The 15,554-nt window shown below is 39.4% G+C and overlaps 1 protein-coding gene across 2 annotated transcripts; it reads right to left on the minus strand.

Moving 5' to 3' along the window:
• Positions 1-5,296: 5,296 nt before the first annotated feature.
• On the minus strand, positions 5,297-10,520 carry LOC106320774 (serine/threonine-protein phosphatase 6 regulatory subunit 1). Of its 2 annotated transcripts, XM_013759151.1 has the most exons (16): positions 10,423-10,520; positions 10,151-10,210; positions 9,956-10,072; positions 9,327-9,421; positions 9,038-9,246; positions 8,528-8,625; positions 8,274-8,377; positions 7,996-8,158; positions 7,670-7,792; positions 7,317-7,399; positions 7,023-7,161; positions 6,920-6,949; positions 6,763-6,833; positions 5,939-6,651; positions 5,715-5,853; positions 5,297-5,572 (listed from the first exon to the last, which is right to left on the minus strand). In XM_013759151.1, the coding sequence occupies exons 1-14, from the start codon at positions 10,489-10,491 to the stop codon at positions 5,997-5,999; spliced, it is 2,016 nt and encodes a 671-aa protein (XP_013614605.1). In that variant the 5' UTR covers positions 10,492-10,520; the 3' UTR covers positions 5,297-5,572; positions 5,715-5,853; positions 5,939-5,996. The 2 variants fall into 2 exon arrangements, with proteins under 2 accessions (XP_013614605.1, XP_013614661.1); XM_013759207.1 differs by lacking the exons at positions 5,715-5,853; positions 10,151-10,210; positions 10,423-10,520 and having other exon boundaries at positions 9,505-10,044.
• Between the last annotated feature and the right edge of the window lie 5,034 nt (positions 10,521-15,554).

The raw sequence follows: 15,554 nt of genomic DNA on the forward strand, positions 1-15,554 counted from the left end.
ATCGATCGATATCCCTATAGGATCATCGATCGACACTGATATTGATCGAACACATTTGTTTGGGTCATTAGATCTAGTTAATAGACAAGTCCAGACATGCGAGAGCTGATTGACTTGTTGATTTAGTAGTTGAGCTTTACATTATCATGCATGCAACTCTTTAGGCATCTGTAGGATTATAATCCTAAGTTTCCTGAATAAAAACCCTAAGTCTAGCTATTTTCTTTTTAAGCACCAAAATCTCAACCAATCAATCGAGCAATTACTTGCTCAACAAAACTGCAACTTTATATTTAAATCATTAAAACACCTTACTTAACAAATCATATTAGATTCATTAGGTTCCCTAGCTCTTTGTGGATTCGATCCCTAAGTACTGCAATTGAATCTCTTATTTGAGAGAGTAAATTCACTCTTTAGGGTAATTTGAGTGAGATCATAGTAACAGAACAATAAATTCCGAGAGAGAGGAAAGGAGGGTTGAGTTTTGTGTCCCAAGTCCTTTATCCTTTTAGGTGGTCTTATAAAAGTTGAGTGTGTGTGGTCGATTGTTGTACTGGAACAAGCCGGCCGAAAACATTGGTTAAAAGATAAAAGGTAAATTAGAAAGGGCCGGATCTCAGATGTAAATTCCAGACAAATAGAAAAAGTATGAATCAAAATACAGTCACTTAATTTCTCGTTTTAGAACGTTAAATTGTTTTAATACAGAGTGACGATAATTTCAGCATTGGAAACTTTCTTCCACTATTTTAGCAAAAAAAAAAAAAATTTCTTCCACTACAAAAAGTTGGAATCAAATTGATTCTATAGTAATCCATATAAGGTTAATTAAATTGTAAAGTTGGATAAATTAGCGATTTCTAGCTGTTTTTTATTAGCACTGGGTGACAAGTTACATTTATTTATATCAGTAACTATTCCTATCATGCTGTAAAAGTGTACCTCTGGCATCATTTCAGGTTCTTATTTACGTTTGGGGAAAAATAATAATGGTTGTTACACCAAAATAAAAATAAAAATAAAAATAAAAATTAATATGGCTGTACGATTCATCAAACTTCATAATGTTCTTCCAACCTTTGATTAAAAAGTGCATAATTCGACTAAATTCCAAAATCATTAGGAAGTCTGAAATGTGAATATTTACTAAATCCGGAAGGTACACGGTTAAGTCTGGATATAAAGTGGAAAATCAATATCTAGATAAAGCATATCAAGATCCAGTAAGTTCATCCTTGAAAAATTAAATGTTTTTCTTAGTTAAAACATTTTTTCAGAAATTATTTCAGGTTGCCTACAAGTTAGAAGAAATTTCAATATTTAAGAGATTAAATGTAATATTCATTGTGATAGATGTGCAGTATAAGAGAAAAAGATTAGTTTCCCCCGACAATTCAAGTACGAGCTCTCTCAACAATCTCCACGAATCCGGATAGTTTCCCAATTCAATTGGTTTATGCGAATATTGACTATTTGATTTGTAGAATTGCATCACATATAGAAGACAATCATTTTGCTTTGATTTTATGGTATTTGGAAGAAATGCAATGAAAATGTTTTTAAAATTATCGATAAAGATCCCAAAAATAATTTATAATTGGCAGAAATATAAGCGGTTAATTTTATGGAATGAGGCACAGTTGGCAATGGTGCACAAGTTTACCCAAACAGCAGCCCATAAAGTGAGGATGAGGAAACACATAAAACACTACGATGAGTGAAACGATGGTTCTTTACGGATGATTCTCAGGGCTTGGGTGGTATACTACAGTAAAAGGATTGATGAGGCAAGAAACACAACAGGCTTCCTCTCACACATACATGCAGAAATTGAAATTTTCATTTTGGCAATGGAAAGAATGAAAACTCAAAAAAAAATTCATGTAATTTTTGCAACATATTGTTCTCATCTGGTGAAAATTGTTTCGAAAGTTGGAGAATGGTCTGTTTTTGCCACTTACCTACATGAAATACAAGGACGACTGAAGGAGATTTTCAAAACTATTGAGTTAAAACACGTACCCATGACTTAAAATATAAATGCGGATAATCTTGCGCGTGGTGTGAGAAATCAACCAACGTACTTTATCCATATAGATATAGAGTCCATGTTTTTGGTTACGAGAGTCTTAAAAGAGTCTTTTTATGTTGATGACATAAAAAAGAAAAAAAAAATCCATCATAAGTGTTTTTGTTCTTAGCATCGACAAAGTATATCCATATACGGGGACGTTTTATTGACTTCTAGATGCTTGACAACGATTCTAATTGTCTACAAAGTGTTTTTTTTTCTTTCCAAAATAAAGTTCCACTAAGCATGCAAAACAATACAAGTGCATATCCTTGAATGTAATGACTGTTGCATCTTCTCTAGGAACACCAATTATCCTAATGTCTAATGTAAGCATCAAAATTATCTAAAGTTCTACTTTATTATTAATGAACTATATTTTTTCAAATTTGATCTCGTTTTATTGGGAAAAAACTTTGCAAATCGGTTCAATTCCTGATATCTCTGCTAGCAAAGATGTTAAAGAGGCAAATACTACAGATGGAGTTCACCATTGCGATCAAAATCTTTCTTATGGTTGGACAAATATTATGTGGTAACAGCGACGCTTTTCAATACGGAAAGAGGTGCATTCAGGTTATGACATTTGAGTTTGGGAAGATTCATCGATCCTATCAGTCCCTGCAAGACCTGTCAGATCTGGTGCACATGTTGTCCATCCCATGATGATAGTTAGCGAATTTATTGTTGGATACTGATATCACTCAAATTACCCTGTAAGCAATTTTACTCTCTCAAATAAGAGGTTCAGTTGTAGTACTTAGGGATAGAATCCGAATGGAGTGTGGACACACAATAAACTCAATAGAATCACGATCATGCTAGGAAAGTAATAAGAAAACAGAAGCAGAAAATCAATTGGTTGTTGTTGTGAGGATATAAGAGAAAATAGCTAGATTCAGATTTTCAAGCAATCATGATTAAAATGATATAGAAGCTAAGGGTTATCTAGTTATCTACTCTAGAATGCAGAGACAATAAGATCTAATTTTGTGAAAGATGTTAATTAATCACCTTAGAAATTTTAAATCAATAATTCATCAATATCATATCAAACCCTAAGTCTAACAAGGTTTCTACTCAGACATAATTAGACAAAACACATAGATAAATTGAATGAATTGCGTAATAAATTAGATAGAAAAACCAGAGTTCCAATACAATACTCTGAATGAGTTAAAGATCTTCTGTCCAACCTTACAAATTCTATGAATAATAATCTAATATGTCTCTCTTTCTTGCCTAGATATGGCATAATATATATATATTAGATCAAAACTCATCAGGGATATTCTTGTAATTTATGGAGGTTTTTGGGCCCAATTCTTGATCTTGATCCAGCAAGGCCTTCTTTCGTTAGTGTCGATCGACATCAAGGGTGAGTGTCGATCGACATCAAGGGTGAGTGTCGACCGACACCTACTCTGTTCGTCAACTCTGTTTCCTCTTCATTTGCTCAGCTATGGATCTTGCTTCCTTTAATCTCCATTTAGTTCCATAAACTCCACAATGCTCCAGAACGTACCTAAACATGTGAAGACTATAAACTGGGTTCCATACATATACTATGGTATAAAAAGTGGAAAATCTATAGTATATCAATCTTTTTCTCCCATTCCAAGTATGCATTAGGATCCTTGTCATGAAATGGTGGAATTTTAAGCTTCAAACCAGCAATCTCAGCTCAGGGGTAACCTCTTCCTTCTTTGGAATGTTTGTCTCCTTTGACTATTCTCAAATGATGAACTTCTAGTTCCATAGTAACTTTCAGCTTCTTCCAGATGTGAATTGTGAGAGTTCTGAGGCTGCTCATCTCTTCTTCTTCTCTGTCTATCCTCTTCCTGATGGACATGTAGAGACTTTGCAGGCTGTTTTCCTCTCCTTCTTCTCTGCCTCTCCTCATCCTGATGGCCATGATTAGAGTTTTCAGGATATATTTCCCTCCTTCCATATCCATGTTCAGCAAAGTGTTGTCTAAGCTCTTCTCTATACTCATCCATACTAGTCTTCATCATCTGTTGAAACTGGGCAGTCATGGCTTCATGAATAGTTCTTGTTGTTGTTGCTTTCCTCTTCATTCCCTCTCATGATGTACCTGAAAACAGAAAACACAACAACCAGTAAAGAGTTCTAGAGAAAATATATGATCAACTTGTAGAAAGAAACAGATCCGTGAAAGTTTTCAAATTGAGATGCAGGAGTATACACAGATTTAGCAGATCAACAACTCAGAACAAATAAAAAATGCAGATTCAACGGATCAACAACTGAGAACAGATAAAAACAAAGAGAAACTCAATCAAATCACGTCCAAAACGAATCAGACTCAAAATCACATAGAGAATTTCGACCACAAACTCAAATAGAAAATATCTAAACAGATTAGAGCAATTTTGGAAAGAAAAAAATTTCAGATCTAGGGTTCATAAAAAGATTTCGAAATTGAAAAGAGAACAGAGAGTTTAGAAACTTTCTTCCAGAGATTTGCTCTGATACCACATAATACACTCCTAGGATAGATCACTGGTATTGGAATGATAGAACATGGATACTCCTTGAAAAAGTGAATCAGAGACTCAAAACTTTCCACGGCTTGTGGAATGAAATGAGACACAAGAGGGATGGCTTGATCTCTTGATACTTCAAGGTTTCTGATCCAGATATTACACACTAAATCAAAAAAACCCAAAGCTGGATATTACACACCAGCAAACCCCAAATCTTGACAAGACTTAGAGAAGAGAAATGAACAACTTTTTTGAGTGAAAATATGATAGATTGAAAAGGGATTCCGACTAGGTACATAAAGAAGGAGTTTGCACATGCAGAAGTCTTTGGAAATAACAAAACAACTTACATGTCTCCTTCCCCTAATGGCATCTCCAACCCAACACCATTTTTTTTCTCCAAAATGGAGTAAAAGTAAGTATAAAGTAAAAAGTACTTTAACCCTACTTTATTTCTCACTCCATAATGAAATTTACTCCATAAATGGAGTAATCTATTTTTTGTTTGTTCATTACTCCATTATGGAGTGGAAAATGTAGTAGGGTTGAAGCATTTTTACTTTGTACTTACTTTTACTTCATTTTGGAGGAAAAAATGGAGTTTTACATTGGAGATGCTCTCTAAGTACAACATAAGACAAATTTTTAAAAGAAAAGATAACATAAAAATACTTAGAATTAAACATAGAACTTACATAACTAAATTGGACGAACATTTAGCATATGGTAAGGACAGTTGTGGCCTTGTTAAAACCCTAACTTAGAAAATTTAGTGGGACAAAACCAAATTAGGGAAAAAGAGAATACACAACGGCCTTTGTTAAATTATTGATCAGCTGGTTGGAGAAAACTCCATTAAGGTGAAGGCTTCATGATTGGAAATTTGGCCAAGGCATTCTTCCTTGAGCATCTTGGCTCTTGCACGAGTCAATGGACCTTCTGGAATAACTAAGACATCTTCAGTGGCAATCTCCTCTTGAACTGGTTTAGACTGCATTCCCATAATCACATTAAATTTAGTTTAGTAAACACTATGCCAAGGCCTCTGTCACTTCTAGAATAATCAATCAAACAAAGTATCATCTTCTCTCTTTTTTTGTTCAAAACATAGTATCATCTTCTCTATCTCTTACTTTCTACGTTTCATTATCATCATCACCAAAGCTTTGTTCTTAATGATGGTATTTTTTCATCTGTGACCATCTTTTGTGTTTGATTTGTTCTTCTTAGGATTCTAGGTGAGCGAGATTAGGATCCATTTCACTGGTTTCTCTGTTCAGATATGCCATTGGTAGATATGTTTAGTCTCTGATCCTGGATGCAACATTTTTCAAAGCTGAAGTACATTCACACGTACCTTTCTTTCCTTCCCTTTCTGCTTGGGAATCATTCCGACAACGCTGAACCACGGCACATTATTCAACCACGGCCACCTCCGGATCGACTTTCCAGTAGTTAGTGTCGTTGTACTCCTGCTGTATATTCTCATCAGTGCTCTCCTTTCCCGGCGAGTCTGTGGCGCTGTTTCTCTTCATTGGCCCTGCCTCTCCCACTATCCCTTCCTTTAGAAGAGCTTGATCCATTGCCCTCTCGGTTCCTTCTGGCTCTACTCCCACATACTCAACGTCTTTGCCAAAAAACGAAGGCACAGGTGGTGATTTTGGGCTTACCTCGCCTTCCGAGGATGACGATCCGTTTGGGACTCTCACATCAGGTATCTTCATGTCATCTGCAGGAAAAGGATCTGTCACCTCTGCAGCGGATGAAGAAGAATCTCCACGTTCAACCATTTCAGGTGACGATTCACCTGAAACCACATCTTCATCGATCTCGATATCTCCGGGTACGGTGTTTACAGAAACTGCGTCTGAGGTCGAAGCTGTGGCTACAAAAGGGTTCTTGCCTTCTGTAATCAAACAGTCTTCTTCATCATTTTCAATTCCATTACCGGAAGTTTCATTCAAGCTTACATCTTCCATTGCTTCCTCTGAACGAATGGCCCCTGTTCCTGTGCTGTCACCCAACTCATCTCCTTGGAACGTGAACCAGTTCGAGTTTGTGAATAAATTGCTGCATCAAGAAAGAAGAAATAAAACCGTTGGGATTAAAAGCTACACAACAAATGAATTAACAAGCACCCCTCCATGGTGGTATATATATAAATCATATTTGGAAGCTTACTTGTTCTGTTCCTCACCAAGCCTTAGAGATGATATAACAACTTCAGTAGATTCGTCATCTAAGTACACATCCTACCAAATATGTTGCAGTCAAGAGTCAGGACTATTGTCGACAGTGTTTTCTTTAAACATTGAATGAATATATTAATAATGAATACCTCTTCGTCTCTGTCATTGGAACCATGATCCTGGAACCAGAAGCGTTGGATTTAGATCCAGCAAACATTTTAACAAATACTAACAAGAGAGATTAGCAATTACCTCCCCAGCACCATTGTTCTCTTGCATGTTGTATCTAAAATGGTTCAAGTTATTAGCTAAACCAGCAAGGTCATAATCCCTGTCGTGAACTTCATCATCGTCACTGTCCCTACTCCTATCTTGTAATGCAGTTGGGCGTCTGCATGCGAAACAAGTAAAGTGATTGTTATCAAGAGGAGATACTATGCTATCTATCTATAAACCCAAAGGTGCTAAGACCAAGTTTCCAATGATATCAACTTGCAAGAAGATAAATGAGACTGCAAGCCCAAGATGTGAGAAGAGACAGCATACCCACAAACCCAGCGATAAACATTCTCAACTGCGTTTCGGTCATGCAATGTATTAGCTTCCCACTCGCCCCATTCGTTATGTTCCTAGCAAAGGAAAACGGTAAGCACCAGCAAGTTGTATCTACCAAACAAATTGCAACTATTTGTACAGAAGAGTTTAGGTAAGACAATGTCTCAATATTACAAGAAAAAACATGGTTATACATGGATTAATTTATTATGAACTCATTTTGATGGGTTTTGCAGGAAGAACACAAGTAATAGCACAATTATTTAACACAACTTAAATGGTTATATGTAGAAAGATAATGCTTACAACAGTAAATTCGCAATCATTGTTGCTGAAAAACGAACCTCAAGTGAAGTCTTTATTAGGTTATTGTTAGTCGACAGCTGAACAAGCTTGTTCGAAATTCTTGAAATATGACCAATATTTCCCACCCGTGGAGCCTGCTTTCCAGCAACAGGTATCGTTGGCTGCATGAAAGCAGAATCAATGTAGCCTATAAATGAGTACAATATCTGCTAGAAAAGTGGATATAACACGCTATTTATCTGAAAAAAGAGGTATAACATTAACTACGTTATCTTTGCATGTATACGCTCTCTTGACGCCATATATTTAAAATATGTATCACAGTACTAAGCACACAAATAAGCATGAGTGAAACAGTTCATACCTGGTTTTCACCAGAAAGGATTGGCTGTTTCTCTATTTTAAGAATTTTTCCAATCAAATCACACACGTGGAGAAGATGGTCAACAATCTCATCATTTTTGCTCTCCAAACACGATACTATTGTACTCTCCACCTGATGGTGCAGTGCATTATTATATGGGTACCTAGCATACGAAAAACGGGTAATTGAGAAGTTGGATTTAGCCAAGAAAAACATAAAGACTTGGGAAGTACCAAACAAAAGAAGAGTTCGTAATCAAGTCACGAAGTAGTATTTACTCGAAGAATAGATCAAGGACTCTTCTAATAGCTCCTGAGCTCGCTAGTTCTTTTCCTGTAGCTACACTTTGCGTTTTCAACAAGATAGCGATGAACTCCACGATCTAAGACAAGCCATCAGCAAGACAAAGGTAGTCAGAAGAAAATAATTGAATAGAAAGCACACAGAAGCGTATATGTGTAATTTCAAGATCTTATGTGCCCATCTTACAGTCAGACCCTAAAGATTATTAAAATTAAAATTTCACAATGACCTTCAGGCGATGACTGCCAAGAGGAGGTCTCAACTGTCCATACGTTATAGGTAACACCTTTTCATCAGAGGTCGCGTTTAAAAGTTTGACAAAGTCACCTACAGCAAAGATTTAAGCCTCAAAGAGAAGTTCAAAGAAGAGCTCCAAGCACATAAAAAGCAAAAGGAGCCAAATCAATCAAATACGTTCAACAAGAATGAGAGCTCTAATCAATCAGGCAAAAAAGAACAAAGCATATATCCAGAAACTGCTAATAAGAACGTGGAATAAAAGCAAATGAACAAACAAATAAAAAAAAAGATTTTAATTCTCGTGCAAACATGCATTAGTAACCTTAAACAGCATAAGTGAACATATGTTGGGATAAACCAAAAAGATGGAACTGGATCCTATCCGTATAAAAGGGATATTAATGTTGTGATAAAAGAACAAGCAGCAGAAAAAACAAGAAACAGACATGCGACACATGTAAAGAACATAGTGGTCATTTGTAGTTTGTATCTCACTAACCAAGCCTAGGCAGCATGGTGGCAATAGTCTCCGGATTCACAGAAATTGGAGACTCAAAGATTTGTTGGCCCCTGAATGAATACATAAAGGAAGAAGAAAGTAGAGATCTTCTTGGGCTTAACAATGAAATGCACACCGAGAGTGTGTGGACAAGGCTAGATTTGGACTGGGGATCTCCGAAAGCATGGCCGAATATCCTTGCAACAAAACTGCAGACAAAAAGATCACTGAAATTATCTTGAAAAATAAGTATGTTTCTGCTTTAGGATAAAACATCATGCAAACCTACCTTGAACTGGAGAGCTTCGTAGCCAAAGGTGATGGTGCATTTTGTGCAATAGTGCACAGTGTTTCAGCAGCATTTGCATGAACTTCAAGAAAATTCTGATAAAACAGAGTAACAAAGAAAATCAGAAAATACTTCTTGTTTGACCGAAACAGTAACCACTACAGAGTGTTCTCTTTACCATATTTATAGATTCAGAAGTAGATAACCCAATCACCGAACAAAGAAGACAATAGATGTGCAAGCACGGGAGTCCAACTATCCTCTCTATATATCTTATAACGCACATGCTTGCTATATTTCAATCATTTGTAGCAAAATATTAGCCTTGTTCTTTTTACGAACGCTGTTCCCCAGCGTCAGTAACTGAAAAGTACATCTTCGCGATCGGAAATGCAGCGCCGTTAACACAAGACAAGCATACTTTTTCAGCCGCGCGGTTAGACGCAATAACAAAATTAGACGCTGGAAATATCAGCGATAGCAGCGTCTTCATTTTTAGTCGCTGCGGCAAGCTCCGGTAGTTTAATTCACTTTCAAAATCGATCATCTTGTCTCCACCCAAATGTTATTCTTTGTCGCTACCGCCGGCCGCAGCGGCTATGAAAAGAACAGGGCTATTGTATACTTACTGATGGGCTAAGCTTATCAACGACCATTTCAAGCAGATTGCTATCAGCTAACCATTGCATCACATCCATGTGGTTGGGATAAACATGATCATCCGCACCAACCAACCGAATTAGAATCTAGGAAAATCAGATCAACATTAGCTTAAAAGTTATTACCAGATCATATGTAAGGATAAGAGGAAAGGGACGGTTTACCTCCATATTGGATGTAATCCCTATCAAATCAACCAGTTGGTGGAAAACATTCTGATGGGTCTGTAGATGGTATTGTAAAACATTAGTTACTATATTTATATTGACTGTACAACAGACAATTCACCCAACAAGTTCCGGAAAAAGGTGCATCTCATATGTTCAACTACTCAAGGATTGTCTGGATTTCAGCTTACTATGCTTTCTGCCAAACAATCTAATTTTCAACAAGATCTTAGTATGGGATATTTATAAAATATCGAGATAAAACTCACTTTTACATAGTTCATCAACGGCACCGTCTTCTTCAACGTGGAACCGAAATTCGCACTGTCGATTTCCATTTAAATTAGGAAAGTTAGGAAAACACTAATTTTTCAGAGGTCCCGGATATCTGCTAAACCACACGCCAAACAATCAGAACACAAAATAAAGACAAGAAAAATAAGAAATCGAAAAGAGAGCAAAATAGATCTTATTCCGAATCTGCGAGAGTCTGGGCTACGAGAGCTGTCGGCGAGATTTCTAGTTCTAAAATCCCTAGACTGCAAGACCTAATTGAGCCGCAGCTCGAATAACAAAAAAAGAAAATTGCCTAAAATTGCTCTAAGTGCTCAGTTTTCTTTGAAAAAGTTCTTTATTTGTGCCTCTCGCCTAGGACTCCTTATATACTCCCTCCAAGGTCGGTTTGAGCTTTTCCCTTCCTGCCCTTAAGCCGTCAAAACTCGAAAATGGAGATATTCCATTTTTTGCGGAAACTTAACATTTATTTGCGGAATCTTGACATTTATCCTTTCTTGTGGACTAAATAAAAACCGCCATAGTATCTATGAGTTTTTCCTTAAAAAATAGTAAGTGGGTTTCTAATCGCGTTTTAGACCTATTTGGGCAGTCTTTCGATTCAAAACGTTTATCACGATTTTTATCGATAAGAATGAACTTTCCACGATTTTTATCGTAAAGTTTAAATGATAACTCCAATCGATGGGAGTGAGAAATAATATGACTACGGTACATAGAGCTAGTATTGAGGAACAGACGAGAATGCACGGATTTGGGTCGTACCCGTTGATCGATGACCGAGAGGCTTGGTCGGTCGCTACGTAGCGACCGGCTTGTTCGCGGGTCGGTCGTTACGTGGCGACCTTGTTTGCATATTTTTCCGTCGTTTCATGAACGTGTTCGTTAGTTTCGATAAATGAACCAAGATTGACGCAATATTTCACCGCAAAACTTTTCGTAAAAGTAATCTTTACGAAGAATACTTTTCGTAAAAACGTTCATGTTAAATTTTACTGATATTTGGATGTTAACTTCGTCGTGTCCGTTTTTGACCCCAACGCCCCAGCCCATTAGAATCGTGGATTGTGACGAGATTCTAGTGCGCGGTTTGGCGAGTTAGGCAAGATAGGCGTGTTGGACGAAGTTTATATTCAAAAATTCCGCGGAAAAATATTGATGAAGAAATATATATATATATATATATATAAATCGAAATCTTAAACTCCTACCTCTATAAGTAATGAGCTCCCATCCTTCATTCCCTTCACACATTTCTTTCTTTCCAAACTCTCTCTCGCTTCTTTTCTCACTTTTAGCTCTCAAGATGTCTTCCTCCCAAAACGACAAGAAGGGTTCTGATGCTGAGATGGCTGAGGCCTCCTCCCAGGCGCCGGAGTTAACTCCTTATGACAACGCTCCGGCTTGTGTCTCCGGCTTCCTCTCTTTCCGAGAGAAGATGGCTCGTCGTAAGGCTGAGAAGGAAACGGCTTGCGCCGACGCCGAGCTCCTGTCCTCTTCCGTTCTGGTTGTCGCTCCGACTCACAAACCCGAGGTTCAGGTTCCGCAAAGTACGGGAGCGCAAGTCGAAACAGGCGTTCCATTCGTGTCGGACGCTTTGGCGCAGCCTTCTGGATCGTCTACGACTCCGATTCTCATCGAGGGCAACGAAAAGGCCACTGAGTCGATGCCTCCTCCCCCATCTAGGAAGGAGATTGTCCTGGCATTGCGTGCTCCTGGCGCTACTCCGGTTGTTCAACCAAAGGGCCGTAAGAGAAAGTGTGTCAGGGGCAACGACGGGGAATCTTCGCAGCATGAAGGATTGAATCTGGCGTCAGGACTCCGCGGAAAGGTTTGTATTTCACTTTGGATTTTTATTCTTTAGAGCGTGAGGTCTTGTTTAGCCCCGTTTTGCTCCACATCTCTAATTGTTTTACCTCATCTCGCAGTTTGTGTCGCTGATTGATGGGATGATCAGGGAATGCGGTTCCGAGGTCAGTCGTCTTGCGAGAGATTTGACCGAGATGCAGGGCAGACTGTCTGAGTCTGGAGCCATGTTGAAAGCTCTCGAGGATTCTCATCCCGCAAAGGTGTCTAAGCTCGAGATTCAGATCGGAGAGCTTGAGAGGGACCTTGGGAAGACAGCGAGTTCTTTGCTTAAGGAGAAGAAAGCCAAGAAGACCAAGTCCTTGGAGGTACGTCGACTTCAGCGTCAGATCGAAAGTGGTGAAAGGTCGGTGAGCCGTGCGGTCGAAGAGGCCAAGGATGCACTCCGCGTTGAGTTTCAGACCCGTTTGGCGAAGATTCTCGACTTTCTGGGCTCCCCCGAGTGCATTCGCAGCAGGGGTTTGGCCCTGGCGACTATCGATGGTGGGATGGCCGTGGTTCAGGCACTCCAGGGTGAAACCCCTTCGTCCTTGCAGGCCGAGGAAGCCAGGTTGTCTGCTTGCAAGGGAGATCTGGCGGCCGTGGATGGAAGTTTCGACCTTGTCTTGGCCGATCTAAAGTCCGAGTGTTTCCTCCCGATGTGTTCAGAAGACCCAGAGGGGCAAGATCCTGTGGTCGGGGAAAATGGAGGCGAGGCGATGGGTGAAGGGGAGGTTTAGATTCCAGATGACGATCACGGTTATGATCTCGCTTGAGAGATTTTTATTATTTTCTTTTTGTTATGAATTAGTACTTGCTCCGGCCTTGTATGGCCGTGTTTATGTTTTGGGACTGGCCGCTTGTGGCTTCGAATCCCCGCCGTATTACGGCTTTTTATGAATGGATATTCAGTTTGCGTTTATGTGAGTAAGTGGATGGTGTAGAAGGAAGCTTATGAGTTGTCATCTCATATCTTTCTCCCAAATGAAATGCTATATTTGTGGCTCGTTTCGAGAACTTTCCACAAGATTCTAACCTCGTGGGATTTCTGAGGACGTTGAATATAAGCATAGAGGCATGGTTTAGGATCTCGTATCTTCGATATCATACCTTGAGATGTTAAAGACCAGTGTGCTGGGTTTAAGGTAAGACCTAGGTTTACTTCTGGTTTTAAGGGGTGCGATGACTAATTCGACTTATGTATCCTGTTACAGTTTCGACCTGATTCCATACCGATTTAAAGTCTGCGATAGGTTCTCGGCTTATATGACTTGTCTAGTTGGAATTGAGCATCTCTCCAGGGACAATTTTTAAGTCTCCTGGAAGTGATGACCAAAATTTCGGATTTCTTTTATAGCGCTATTACCCTTGTGTCGGATGTATGAGAGTCATCTTTGCGAGATGGCTTAGTCTGTTTAGGACGTTGGGAGTTCGATGTGATCAGCAAAGAACTTAGAGGTAGACACTATCGTCTGGATCTTCGCGAAGAGTACGTGTTTGAGAGGATGTTAATGTGTATGATAGTTCCGTTTTTTTTAGACCAGGATTTCGTCTACGCGATGTCTGGCGGGAAATAGTTTCTTAGGCGTTTTTGCGACCTCTCGCAATGCCAAAGGTTGATTTTTCCCTAGTGACTGGTGAATTTGCGTGTTCTTTTAGGACTCGAATATAATTTGTCGATCGAAGATGATTGTGCGGTTTGTAAGGTAGAAAAGTTTCAAAAATATCGAAAGCCTGGTCAGATATTTTAAACTTATGAGTATACGAGTACGCGTATACGTATCCACTCCCCCCTTTTTTAGAGAGGGGGATAACTGAATTTGTCTTCCGACAAACTGCCTACGTACCCCTTTCGGAGATCAAGTTGTCTTGTAGTCCAGTGGTTGTGAAGCGATTTGTTTAGTTATAGTATTTTTTTAGATCCATTGCATTCCAAGTTTTTGGAATTTTTACGCCTTGCATGTTGGCTATCTCGTAGGAACCTGGTCGGACGACTTTTATGACTTTGTAGGGTCCTTCCTAGTTTGCTCCTAGTTTTCCCGCGTTTCGCTCAGCGGTGTTTTCGAAGAATTTGCGCAGAATTAAATCTCCTTCGTTGAATCGGCGATCTCGAACGTTGGAATTATAGTATTTTGTGGCTGCGTGTTGATAATTTTGAATTCGGATGAGCGCTCGATCTCGGTTTTCGTTGATGAGGTCTAGTATGTCTAAGAGCATGGCGTTGTTGAGCTCTTCTCGTTCAGGCAGTAATCTTCTTCGGACCCCGGAAAATTCGACTTCCGCGGGAATCATGCATTATGTCCCGTACACGAGGGCGAAAGGCGTTTTTCTCGTTGCTCGTCTTGGGGTCGTGCGATGTGACCAGAGGACTCCCTCGAGTTCATCAACTGCCTTTTTTAGGGTCTATGTGTTTCTTAAGTCCGTCTAGGATGGTCTTATTGATTGTCTCCGCTTGACCGTTGCATTGTGGATATCTGGGAGTTGATTTGTTTAATCGTATCTTCCATTTTTCGCAAAATGCCTCAAACCGGGTGGAGATGAACTATGATCCGTTGTCAGTTACGATCTCGTAGGGAACTCCATGTCTACAGATAATGTTTTTCCATACGAAACTTTCGACTTGGACATCTTTTATACTTGCGTATGACTCTGCCCCCACCCACTTTGAGAAGAAATCAATAAGGACTAAGAGGAAACGCTTTTGCTTTGGATTGTAAAGGGGTCCGATGATGTCCATGGCCCAGCGCATGAAGGGATATGGTGATGTGAGGGAAGAAAGAACTTCTTCTGGTTGTCGGATGGTCGGAGCATGCCTTCGGCATTTTTCGCATTTTCGTGCGAATTTCTCACAATCTCCGATCATCGTCGGTCAGTAGTATCTGTGGCGTTTGATTTTTACTGTAAGTGACCTTCCACCGGAATGGTTTCCGCAGAATCCAGAATGGACTTCTTCCATGACTTTTCTCGCCTTTTCTCCTTCCAAACACGTCATGAGCGGTCCGGAAAATTTTCACTTGTAAATTTCTCCGTCGATCGTCACGTAACGCGCGGCTTGGGTTCGGATTTTGCGGGCTGCCCATTTTTCGGGGGGTAATTTTCCATCGATGATGTAGGCTCGAATCGTTTCCACCCGTAGTCGGATTGTTATGATCTCTCTTCTGGCTGTACCGCGATCTCCTCTACATCGTCGTCTTGATCCCCGATGAGGTTGATAACGATTGGTGGTCTGATACTCGGGTGCTCGATGAATTCGACCGGAATC

This window comes from Brassica oleracea, chromosome C1 (assembly GCF_000695525.1).
Source record: "Brassica oleracea var. oleracea cultivar TO1000 chromosome C1, BOL, whole genome shotgun sequence".
NCBI classification, from domain to species: domain Eukaryota; kingdom Viridiplantae; phylum Streptophyta; class Magnoliopsida; order Brassicales; family Brassicaceae; genus Brassica; species Brassica oleracea.

What these genes read in the sequence shown, in the direction of transcription:
- LOC106320774 (XM_013759151.1), bottom strand. Translation starts at nt 10,491, where the DNA reads ATGGAAATCGACAGTGCGAATTTCGGTTCCACGTTGAAGAAGACGGTG. An exon ending in CGTTGATGAACTATGTAAAA is followed by an intron (nt 10,211 to 10,422) that starts GTGAGTTTTATC and finishes TACCATCTACAG; the next exon opens with ACCCATCAGAATGTTTTCCA. An exon ending in CTTGGTGAGGAACAGAACAA is followed by an intron (nt 6,652 to 6,762) that starts GTAAGCTTCCAA and finishes TTCTTGATGCAG; the next exon opens with CAATTTATTCACAAACTCGA.